The 13,171-nt window shown below is 40.6% G+C and overlaps 1 protein-coding gene across 1 annotated transcript in view; it reads left to right on the forward strand.

Annotated features, from left to right (window-relative positions):
- The window catches only part of nell2b (neural EGFL like 2b), a 199,942-nt gene that overhangs the window by 97,833 nt on the left and 88,938 nt on the right, over positions 1-13,171 (forward strand). The window contains exon 14 of the mRNA XM_060903607.1: positions 6,536-6,658. Coding sequence (XP_060759590.1) covers positions 6,536-6,658 — 123 coding nt within the window. The remainder of the gene's footprint in view (positions 1-6,535; positions 6,659-13,171) is intronic.

Consider the following 13,171-nt stretch of genomic DNA (forward strand, 5'->3'; position numbering starts at 1 on the left):
TTTGATGGTCACTATATCATGTTACACAATAAGGTGGAATAAAAAGTTCTTACATGATTTATTTTGGTTTTATTTTATTTGTATCGCTAAATCCTGCGGTTTTAATAGCAGCATGTAGACTTTTTATCCCCTGCTAGCTGAAAGGCCCGAAGGGGGATTCTGTCATGGCGATGTCCGTCTGTCCATCCCGGGAAGGGTGCTCACCTTCAGAAATCAACTCCTCGCAATTTTTGGAGGAATTTCACAAAACATGACAAGAGGCATTGCTATATGTCGGTAATACGCATATTGTAATGTCATTAATTTGGGTCACATTTTACCAGAGTTACAGCCCTTGATTAACAAAATTGTACTTTGACAATTTCATGAGTGTTTTTCTTCTGAAATCAACTCCTCTCACAATTTGTGGAGGAATTTCACAAAACTTGGCAAGAGGCATTGTTATATGTCGGTTGTACGCATATTGTTATTTTGTTAAATTCGGTCACACTTTGCCAGAGCTATGGCCCTTGACCTTGTACTTTCACAATTTCATGAAGGTGTGTTTGCCTTCTGACATCAACTCCTCTCACAATTTTTGGAAGAATTTCTTGAAGCTTGGCAAAAGGCCTTGTTATATGACGGTAATACGCATATTGCGATTTAATTTCGTTTGTGAAAATTTTACCAGAGTTTTGACCCTTGATTAAATAACTTATACTTTGACAATTTCATGAGGGTGTACGTTCTTCTGAAATCAACTCCTCTCACAAGTTGTGGAGGAATTTCACCAAACTTGGCAAAAGGCTTTATTATACAACCCCGATTCCAAAAAAGTTGGGACAAAGCACAAATTGTAAATAAAAATGGAATGCAATGATGCGGAAGTTTCAAAATTCCATATTTTATTCAGAATAGAACATAGATGACATATTAAATGTTTAAACTGAGAAAATGTATCATTTAAAGAGAAAAATTAGGTGATTTTAAATTTCATGACAACAACACATCTCAAAAAAGTTGGGACAAGGCCATGTTTACCACTGTGAGACATCCCCTTTTCTCTTTACAACAGTCTGTAAACGCCTGGGGACTGAGGAGACAAGTTGCTCAAGTTTAGGGATAGGAATGTTAACCCATTCTTGTCTAATGTAGGATTCTAGTTGCTCAACTGTCTTAGGTCTTTTTTGTCGTATCTTCCGTTTTATGATGCGCCAAATGTTTTCTATGGGTGAAAGATCTGGACTGCAGGCTGGCCAGTTCAGTACCCAGACCCTTCTTCTACGCAGCCATGATGCTGTAATTGATGCAGTATGTGGTTTGGCATTGTCATGTAGGAAAATGCAAGGTCTTCCCTGAAAGAGACGTCGTCTGGATGGGAGCATATGTTGCTCTAGAACCTGGATATACCTTTCAGCATTGATGGTGTCTTTCCAGATGTGTGAGCTGCCCATGCCACACGCACTAATGCAACCCCATACCATCAGAGATGCAGGCTTCTGAACTGAGCACTGATAACTTGGGTTGCCCTTCTCCTCTTTAGTCCGAATGACACAGCGTCCCTGATTTCCATAAAGAACTTCAAATTTTGATTCATCTGACCACAGAACAGTTTTCCACTTTGCCACAGTCCATTTTAAATGAGCCTTGGCCCAGAGAAGACGTCTGCGCTTCTGGATCATGTTTAGATACGGCTTCTTCTTTGAACTATAGAGTTTTAGCTGGCAACGGCGGATGGCACGGTGAATTGTCTTCACAGATAATGTTCTCTGGAAATATTCCTGAGCCCATTTTGTGATTTCTAATACAGAAGCATGCCTGTATGTGATGCAGTGCCATCTAAGGGCCCGAAGATCACGGGCACCCAGTATGGTTTTCCAGCCTTGACCCTTATGCACAGAGATTCTTCCAGATTCTCTGAATCTTTTGATGATATTATGTACTGTAGATGATGATATGTTCAAACTCTTTGCAATTTTACATTGTCGAACTCCTTTCTGATATTGCTCCACTATTTGTCGGTGCAGAATTAGGGGGATTGGTGATCCTCTTCCCATCTTTACTTCTGAGAGCTGCTGCCACTCCAAGATGCTCTTTTTATACCCAGTCATGTTAATGACCTATTGCCAATTGACCAAATGAGTTGCAATTTGGTCCTCCAGCTGTTCCTTTTTTGTACCTTTAACTTTTCCAGCCTCTTATTGCCCCGTCCCAACTTTTTTGAGATGTGTTGCTGTCATGAAATTTCAAATGAGCCAATATTTGGCATGAAATTTCAAAAAGTCTCACTTTCGACATTTGATATGTTGTCTATGTTCTATTGTGAATTCAATATCAGTTTTTGAGATTTGTAAATTATTGCATTCCGTTTTTATTTACAATTTGTACTTTGTCCCAACTTTTTTGGAATCGGGGTTGTATGACAGTTATACGCATATTGAAATTTCATTTAATTTGGGTAAATTTTCCCAGAGTTATGCCCTTCATTATTAACAAACTTGTACTTTGGCAATTTCATCAAGGTGTGCTTGCTTTCTGAAATCAACTTCCCTCACAATTTTTATCCCCCGCTGCCCAAAAGTCCTGAAGGGGGATTACGTCGTAGTGATGTTCGTCCATCCGTCCCAGGAAGGGTACTCACCTTCTGAAATCAACTCCTCTCACAATTTTTGGAGGAATTTCACGAAACTTGACAGGATTCTTTGTTATATGTTGGTAATACGCATAATGCAATTTCGTTCAATTCAGTCGCATTTTAACTGAGTTATGGCATAGTTGCCAGCAGGGGAGATTGTGCTCTCAGAGCACTCTTGTTATATCCAGTGCAATGTGAGAGAACAGGGCTTAAAATATGCAACATTAGTGCAACATGACCCCTCTAGCACATATACGTACCCCGGATGAGCCCCCCAATAAGTGAGTAAATAAATTAATAAATGTTAAATTTCCTCATCACAATATAATTTCTAATCATGAATAGAAATGCTAATTGGAAATTGGAATTGACAGTATAATTATACACATTTTTTTTAAAAATAGGCAAACATGTCCATAACTGGTGTGCTGATATTTGGTGTATACACCACAACGACAGGTAATAACAGCCTTCTTTGAAACTAGAATGAGCTTTACTGTTTTAATTGCTATCTTGAACATGGTTCTAATTTCGCTGCTTTCATGTCAGTGTGTGTGTGTGTGTGTTGTGTGAGAGAGAGTTCAATCAATGTGGATTCAGAGGAATTTTAATCTGAAGTAATTACAGCTTTATGAAAGCCACTGATATCGTTTTGGCTGTTGCTATCATTTAATTAGGTTTTTTATTTTGTGTTTAAGTTGAAAGTATTGAATATGTTTCACTGCAGCTCTTGGCACAGTGGAGTGGAGCTTTAAAAGTCAACCATGAACATCTAGGTTGTGGTTCCTGAATGTTCTATAGCTCAGTGGTACTATGAAGCCCAGATTCCTAAGGTTTTTTGGGTGCATGCTTGTCTGTGATTTATTAAGTCTACTTTTAAAAATGTATTTTGAGCTCTAAAGAAAAAAACCCTGATGAAGTTTCAGTAAATTAATTCAGTTAATTCTCTCCTGACGTTGTTACATACTCTGTCACCATTAATGTTCATATACAGTATACGGGTTGTCAGGTAGGTTTGTGTTGTGTTTTGTATACTACTTCATTGAAGCTTTATGAGGCATTATTAATGCTTAAATCCAGGTAAAGTACGTGGACCGTTGGTTGGTTATGATGATTTATGAATACAGGCTACTCTGATGCTTTTGGGACTCAGCCCTGTTTAGTTGTTCTATTCTTTCTGAAAATTGGAGAGGAGGAATGGAGTTAGTTATCTTTCTGATTTCCAGCCAACACCACATACAGCTTTTGCAAAAGATTTCATTTGAGCTCTACTTTTGAGCTCAGGCCATTAATTATTGTTTGAGATTACAGAGCAACTTGTGATACAGTCAAGTGAAAACAAAAAGGCATCTTAGCAAGTGAAAATATCTTAAGTACAGTGCTGTGCAAAAGTCTTAGGCACATGTTAAATTTTGTTGATCAAAAATGGCTTAAAAATAATGAAACGAAATGTTTCAACATTTTAAAAAATACTATAAACAGTAAGCAGTAAGCCATAATAAATGAAACAAAGTCAGTATTTGGTGTGAGATGACCCTTTGCTTTAAAAAAAAAAAATAATACATTGTAGTTGGGCGGCACGGTGGTGTAGTGGTTAGCACTGTCGCCTCACAGCAAGAAGGTCCTGGGTTCGAGCCCCGTGGCCGGCGAGGGCCTTTCTGTGCGGAGTTTGCATGTTCTCCCCGTGTCCGCGTGGGTTTCCTCCGGGTGCTCCGGTTTCCCCCACAGTCCAAAGACATGCAGGTTAGGTTAACTGGTGACTCTAAATTGACCGTAGGTGTGAATGTGAGTGTGAATGGTTGTCTGTGTCTATGTGTCAGCCCTGTGATGACCTGGCGACTTGTCCAGGGTGTACCCCGCCTTTCGCCCGTAGTCAGCTGGGATAGGCTCCAGCTTGCCTGCGACCCTGTAGGACAGGATAAAGCAGCTAGAGATAATGAGATGGATAAATTGTAGTCTGAGGTCCAATGAGTGCAGTTTTATAAAGAAATGAGCTGTAGGTTTTACTGAGCATCTTACAGAACCAGCCACAATTCTTTTGGATACTTTGACTGTCACACTCGCTTCTTCATTTTGCACCAAAACCCAGTCGCCTTCATTATGTTTTCTTTTTTAATCTGTAAAGTGCTCTCTTATGCAATATGCTGCTCAGACATATTACAAACATTTTTTTTTCCTGTATTATTTAATTTTGTGCTGGAAAATGAATGTTTGGACTCTAAAATGTTTCTGTACTGACTCGATAATGTAGAAGTCATAAAATAGAAATCTATAACAAAGTTTGTATGAAAAAAAACATAGGGTGCCTAAGACTTTTGTACAGTACTGTATATAGAATAAGTTGATTGAGTAACTAACAGTTATTCCACAAAATCGAGTCGTACATGAGCTGATAGCTGATGAGGCACGTAGCACCAAGTTGGCTATAAGCCATGTATGATGAGATTGAGTGGAATAACTGTTTTATTCTATCCACATTCACTGGATTTTGAGGAACAGAGCATTGGTATTTTTATTTTTTGCAAATTCAATAAATAAAAAACTTTATACAAAACGTCCGACAAAATAATTTCCACTTAGAATGTAAACAAATCAACGAAACGACAGGAGCAATTTGTGAAAAATGCTATAATGCTAATAATAATTATTGAAAAATAAGAAAAGATACATTCTTACCATCAAATACTTTCATTCCATATTTTATTGCTTTTTTGTATTTTTTGGGGTTTTGCTTTCGAGTACAGTTTTTATTTCGTCCTCGGTTGGTTCAGTAACATGCTCTGCTATTTTGTTTTTCTCTACTCATGGTATAAGAGCTGATATCCTAGTAGTAGAGTAGCCAATCAGAGCATGCGATTGCTCATATTCAGTGAATGTGGATAGAATAATTCCTATTATACAATTACAAGAAACCAAGTGTACGCTAAAGCTGTCTAGTCGTTTTTGGGGTGGCACAGTGGTGTAGTGGTTAGCACTGTCACCTCACAGCAAGAAGGTTCTGGGTTTGAGCCCAGCAGCCGGCGGGGGCCTTTCTGTGTGGAGTTTGCATGTTCTCCATGTGTCTGTGTCGGTTTCCACCACAGTCCAAAGACTTGTGGTTAGGTTAACATGGAGCAGCCAGGGCTGAGGTGCCCTTGAGCGAGGCACCTACCACCAACTGTAGCATAGCTGCCCACTGCTCTGGGTATGTGTGTGTGTTCTCTGCTTCAGATGGGTTAAATGCAGAGAGGAGTTTCACACGTGAACATGTGATCAATAAAGTACTTATTCTTTTACTCATTTCAAGCTTTAAATATTCTTTTGGTATAATATAATAATTTTGCTTCTTTTTAGAAATAAGTGCTTAAAATAAACTGCCTATTTCACGCTTGGAAAAAGCAAAAATGTCTAGAAATAGGTTTAATGTTTAATATTTGACTGTAAACTTCTAACAGAAAATGCTAGTGAGATTTAAGTATATTTAAGATATTCTCTCTTGCTACTGTAATATAATTTTTTGCACTGCTGCTTCAATGTCCATCTGTGATAAGTTGCACAGGTACACTGTGTGTTAATCCTGCATATACACTATCACTTGTATCATTCAGTGTCCTTTGGACTTGTATCCACAGCTCAGTGCATTTTAAGACTCATTAATATTCATGAGCGTTATTTCCCTGGAGCTGAGCTCTTATTCCGTTCTCACACTTGAGTAATGACCGCTCTAGACTTTCTCAAGTCTTTCCTTTCCTCCGTGCCACTCTACACCCATGGGCAGCCTTGGGGCTCTTTTTCCCAAGCAGTAATATTAATGAGCTCTGGAGACAGCTGGTGTTATGTAGCAAGGAAAAAGGTTTCATTTAGGTTTCAGTTAGCTGATGGAGGTGTGTGTTAGTGCAATACAATTTCTCATAGTTCTGTGATGCCTGTTTCTATTTTCAGAGCATAATGAGTGTATAAGTGGACTTCACAACTGTGATGAGAACGCACTCTGCTTTAATACAGTGGGAGGACACAGCTGCACCTGTAAACCGGGGTACCTGGGTAATGGCACCGTCTGCAGAGGTGAGCGAACAACAAATGAAAAACGTTAATAGATTTATCTATTATATAAATGGTAATAATGTCTGAGATCAAGTCTCAGGATGGGCAGGGGTTAATGGCAGTGAGATTTTAGCCCTTAAAGGGGAACTGAAGGCAAATTTTTTATTATCAAAATTCTATTTATCTCATTTTATAAAATGTAAGAATGCATTTCTGACAGCTATTTTGTCACTGCTATAGCAAGTTATGAGTGTTTGAAATATGCTATGTAATCTATCAGTCCATACTGTATGTCAAAGCAACGGCCGTAAACGAGATTTGCTGAGACCTGTGCTAGACATCGTAGGACGGAAGTAAAACGTACAGTTGAAATCAAAGCGACCGACATCTGCCCATGTTGTCAAAAGACGCGCGCGCCCTCTTTCGAATGCTGATGTAATCAAGCCGGAAGTTTTCCCTGTGTCTGAAATCGCTCCCCTACTCACTATATAGTGGGGACGCCATTTTGTAGTGCTGTCCGAAACCTTAGTGAGGATTATGTGGGAAATGCGCTCAGTATAATATGTATTTATCACAAAAACACATGCATGTATTTATTTTGAAAACCCACCAGCCGCCTGATCTGGAACGTTTTAATTGTGCGACAGTAATGCCGTAAATACCAGTGTGACGGACTCGTCCTTATCCTGTCATCTTTCCAACTTTTCTCTGCTCCATGTTGGTTTGAAGTCGTATGGAATGATCTCCATGTCACGTACCTGAGGGAGCCGGATGTATGTACAGAAGTATACAGTTTAATAAAGTGCAGAATATATATACAGTGAGACAATATACTGTATACACAAGCAAACAATCCAAAATGGCAGGCGAGATCAAAAACGAGAATACAGGCAAAAGGGTTGGTCAAGGCGCAAACAGTGCATCAAAGGCTAAGCGAGGACAAGAACAAGAAACCGGCACAAGGATCGTGAAACAGGAAATCAAGACAACGGGCAGAAAGGCTCAGTAATGTGTATTGTAATACCTCACGATGCAAATGCATCAGCACAGTCCTTAAATAGGCAAATATAGTTCCTTAATTGAGCTCAGGTGCGCCTTGTTCACGACGCGTGTGCTGGAGTCCACTCGGTGCGCACGCAGCCCGAGGTGCGCCTTCAGGTGGACGCGCCACAGTGCTCAGGACTGACACTCCATCACTGATGAAGCTGGCAAATCTCTAAATTAATCTAAATTGGAATGATATGGCGATCTGGCCACTGTGTAAAGAGTTTTCAAAATGGCGGCATTGACACTTCACGTTTGAAGTCTCACACAAGTCTCGTGAAGATCACGCGGATAAGCGACGCCTGCCATGGACCATACGAACTACATTCAACATGGCTAAAAACGAAAAGGCCGATAAGTGCCAATACAAGTCACGATATAAGGTTAATAAAACGGAAAACATAATTGAATAACACGTTAATTAAGAAATGAAGCAAGTTTAAAAATGACTTCAGTTCTCCTTTAACTACTTCACCCCTAGCTGCTCAACTGTGCATATAGGTAATCAATCACGACAGGGTATGCTGTTATAGGAAAATAATCAAAGACAGAGTGGTGTGATACAGTTGCCACAAGCTGAAGCTGATTGTTTTCCTGTAACAGTGCTTCCTGTCTTGCGTTTCTGTTATCACTGACATTAAAACAGCTGTAAACAGTCATTCCCTCGCCAGCTTTCCTCTCTCTCTCTCTCTCTCTCTCTAATTTTTTTTGTATTATGGAGAAACTGAAAAGCACAGCATCCTCTCTCCTTTCCTGTGTTTTGGAAAACTTAGCATGACTGCTACAAAGTACTGACACTGGAGACTTCTTACATAAATGTCCAATTAACATCTCATTATATAAATCACCATATTGGTCAGGGCGGCACGGTGGCGTAGTGGTTAGCGCTGTCGCCTCACAGCAAGAAGATCCTGGGTTCGAGCCCCGTGGCTGGCGAGGGCCTTTCTGTGTGGAGTTTGCATGTTCTCCCTGTGTCCACGTGGGTTTCCTCCGGGTGCTCCGGTTTCCCCCACAGTCCAAAGACATGCAGGTTAGGTTAACTGGTGACTCTAAATTGACTGTAGGTGTGAATGTGAGTGTGAATGGTTGTCTGTGTCTATGTGTCAGCCCTGTGATGACCTGGCGACTTGTCCAGGGTGTACCTCGCCTCTCGCCCATAGTCAGCTGGGATAGGCTCCAGCTTGCCTGCGACCCTGTAGAAGGATAAAGCGGCTAGAGATAATGACCATATCGGTCACCACAATTTGTCTTTGTTAAATAACAGCATGCTATTTGGGGTTCTAAACTGTTTATTTTTAGCCTCCAGTTATTTGGAGCGAGCTGTTTTGATAGAAACAGTAAAATATTCCATCGAATGCTTTGGGACTATTGTCAGAGCATCTGTTATAGAACAATAAGCATCCCCTTCTGACCAATCAGATTTGAGAATTCAACAGCTCTGTGGTTCACCAGAGGGAATACTGTGGCAGTATAATGCATCGACCTGATTTTTGACGTCTTTTGCAACTGTACAACGTCCGTCTGTCCGTACATACAAACGACATACGTATACCACCACAGGGAATCCGATCATAAGCGCAAGGCAACGTATCTCATAAACACTTGACCACCAGACAACGACATTTGTATCTTTATTTACAGAAGATAGACGAGTTTTTATCCAGCACTTATTTTTAATTTGCTTTTTAAAAAATAAAGTTGGCTTATTTACAAACACATTTTATGAAAAATACTGATGAAAAAAATATTGTTTTTTTTTTACTGTATCTTTTACATCATATGTTTTTTTATGGCGGCACGGTGGTGTAGTGGTTAGCGCTGTCCCCTCACAGCAAGAAGGTCCTGGGTTCGAGCCCCGGGGGCGGCGAGGGCCTTTCTGTGTGGAGTTTGCATGTTCTCCCCGTGTCCGCGTGGGTTTCCTCCGGGTGCTCCGGTTTCCCCCACAGTCCAAAGACATGCAGGTTAGGTTAACTGGTGACTCTAAATTGACTGTAGGTGTGAATGTGAGTGTGAATGGTTGTCTGTGTCTATGTGTCAGCCCTGTGATGACCTGGCGACTTGTCCAGGGTGTACCTCGCCTCTCGCCCATAGTCAGCTGGGATAGGCTCCAGCTTGCCTGCGACCCTGTAGAAGGATAAAGCGGCTAGAGATAATGACCATATCGGTCACCACAATTTGTCTTTGTTAAATAACAGCATGCTATTTGGGGTTCTAAACTGTTTATTTTTAGCCTCCAGTTATTTGGAGCGAGCTGTTTTGATAGAAACAGTAAAATATTCCATCGAATGCTTTGGGACTATTGTCAGAGCATCTGTTATAGAACAATAAGCATCCCCTTCTGACCAATCAGATTTGAGAATTCAACAGCTCTGTGGTTCACCAGAGGGAATACTGTGGCAGTATAATGCATCGACCTGATTTTTGACGTCTTTTGCAACTGTACAACGTCCGTCTGTCCGTACATACAAACGACATACGTATACCACCACAGGGAATCCGATCATAAGCGCAAGGCAACGTATCTCATAAACACTTGACCACCAGACAACGACATTTGTATCTTTATTTACAGAAGATAGACGAGTTTTTATCCAGCACTTATTTTTAATTTGCTTTTTAAAAAATAAAGTTGGCTTATTTACAAACACATTTTATGAAAAATACTGATGAAAAAAATATTGTTTTTTTTTTACTGTATCTTTTACATCATATGTTTTTTTATGGCGGCACGGTGGTGTAGTGGTTAGCGCTGTCCCCTCACAGCAAGAAGGTCCTGGGTTCGAGCCCCGGGGGCGGCGAGGGCCTTTCTGTGTGGAGTTTGCATGTTCTCCCCGTGTCCGCGTGGGTTTCCTCCGGGTGCTCCGGTTTCCCCCACAGTCCAAAGACATGCAGGTTAGGTTAACTGGTGACTCTAAATTGACTGTAGGTGTGAATGTGAGTGTGAATGGTTGTCTGTGTCTATGTGTCAGCCCTGTGATGACCTGGCGACTTGTCCAGGGTGTACCCCGCCCTTCGCCCGTGGTCAGCTGGGATGGGCTCCAGCTTGCCTGCGACCCTGTAGAAGGATAAAGCGGCTACAGATAATGAGATGAGATGAGATGTTTTTTTACCTGAACGATTTCTTACTCTGCACACTCGTGTAAACATAATTATTGTGCACTTTAACAGCAATTATGAGCATCTTTCCTTAGTTTTAGATCATCTAAAATTACCATAGCTCAATATTGATTAGTTCTTATGTCCAATAATATTTGATCATAACTCTATAGTAATGATATAAAGTGAAAGCGCTGGTTCACTGCTGTCCACCAGGCACTCAGCAGAGTCACAGTTTAATAAATGTCGTTTCTGGCGCATGACATGTGGTGTCAAAGAAAGGAATAAATATAGATTTGTAACTGCGATGTGTATCTCATTATTGGTAGCACTGTCACAAGACACTGCAGTAATTTATTAATGTAAAATACACGATGCGACACAATTCAGTGGTTATTCTAATCAGGTTGAGTTTTTGTGCCCTTGTAATATTTTGCTCATACACTCATCAGGAGCGCCGCAAATATCTAGATTATATTTAAATCCCAAAGTGTTTATTACTCTTGAATTTATACAGACTTTCCAGGTTTTTTTGATTAATGAGTATGCTTAGTATTTCTAATGTATACATTCCACCAAACGTTTCACATTTCAACATTTCAACTTCCCTATAATATAGATGTACAGCAGTCCTCGTGCTGCGTTTCATATAGGCCAGCCTTTTTCTTATTAACACACAAATCCCAGCTAAAACGGCGTCTGTCTAGCCAGCTATCATCTGAATGGTGAGTGTTTATAGATTATGCAACATATCATAGTATATTATGTGGACTAAAATTAAGCACATGCCATGTTTCACAATCTGAATAATAGTTTCACAAATGCATAGTAACTGTCTGTTTTGATTCACATTTATGTTAAGCTGCCTAATATCCGAACGTACCTTGCCTGTATTGTAAAACTGTCAGGGTGCAGGCACAGGGGAGAGCGGGTGCGTCGCAAACCGGTAACCAGGCTTGTACTGTAGTACTTGAGTCCGACTCATGCCCTAATTTTAAGGAATTGTGACTTGACTTGGACTTGAGCACTGATGACTCAGACTTGGACTCGGACATCAACTGCATTCAGACTCGTAAACTGGAGACGAGGACTCGGATTTTTTCTTTATTTTTTGTCACATGCCATAATAATTTGGCATAAGATATTTATATCTACATTAATTTTGTACTAATTTCGTACAAGAGTGTCACACCTGTGCGCCTTGGCGCGTGCATCAGATAGACTCTCAGGCACGATCTGGACAGCGTGCGCATCAAACGGATTCTCGCGCACCGTAAATGACTTGCACCTGCACAGGATTAAGGCGCAATCAACGTGCCAATATAGAAACTGAAAACGCACTTAGTTTGTGAAGTATTGAGTTGCATTGCTGATACACTACTGAGCCTTATTTCCTTGTTTGGTTTCCTGATCCCTGATTTCCTGTTTCACATCTTTGATTCTGCCGAGTCTACGATAGCCTGTTTGTGCCTCGCTCGACCTATTGCCTGTTCCACTGTTTTATGATTTTGCCTGCCATTCTGGATTGTTTACCTGTCTTTATTTGTATTAATAAACACACCTTCTGCACTTACATCCATCTCCCAACCATCTCTGACAGAACACTTCACACTCCCTGACAAAGAGAATACACATTCACCTGTTCATACGTCATGTTCAGGAACAAACTAATGTTAATGGCACTAAAACAGCCACCGTTAAATGGTGCAGTTGGAGTCTTGTTCTCGGACTCGACTCGGATCAATAGTGGACTTGACTCGAAATTTTCTTTAATGACTTGGACTTGACTCGGACTTGAACACTGGGGACTCAAGACTGGACTCAGACTTGAGGTTTAGTGACTCGACTAGAACACTGCCGGTAACCAAATCCAAGTTGAAATCCAGGAAGCATAGTCAGGGTCAGGCTAAAGTCAGCTGATGTGCGAACAGAGTATCAGAGACTCAACTAGGTCGAAATCTGGATTATACAGAGTAATAAGGTCAGAGTCATGAGAATTTGAGAACAAGGCCTGGTAAGCTTAGGTCAGAACAGTGAGCGATACTTCGCAAACTGAGAGTGCATTCAGAGTTCTTATATAGGTGCGCTGATTGTGCCTTAATCCTGTGCAGGTGTGAGTCATTGGCAGCACGCGCGCAAGTCCGTTCGTTGCGTGTGCTGTCCAGATTATGCACGAGAGTCAGCCAATGTGCACGGCTGTGACAAAAAAGTTTAGACATCCCAGGTTTTTGTGCTGGAAAAAATAAAACCAAGATAATTCATGTAATCTTTTTCCACATTTAATGCGATTATAGTAATCAACAAAATTCGAGTGAAAAATAAACAAAAAAAAGTTTTAGGAAAGAATCAAAAGAAAAAAATGCACAAAAATGGTCCAGATCTATCAATCTAGGA

This window comes from Neoarius graeffei, chromosome 21 (assembly GCF_027579695.1).
Source record: "Neoarius graeffei isolate fNeoGra1 chromosome 21, fNeoGra1.pri, whole genome shotgun sequence".
NCBI classification, from domain to species: domain Eukaryota; kingdom Metazoa; phylum Chordata; class Actinopteri; order Siluriformes; family Ariidae; genus Neoarius; species Neoarius graeffei.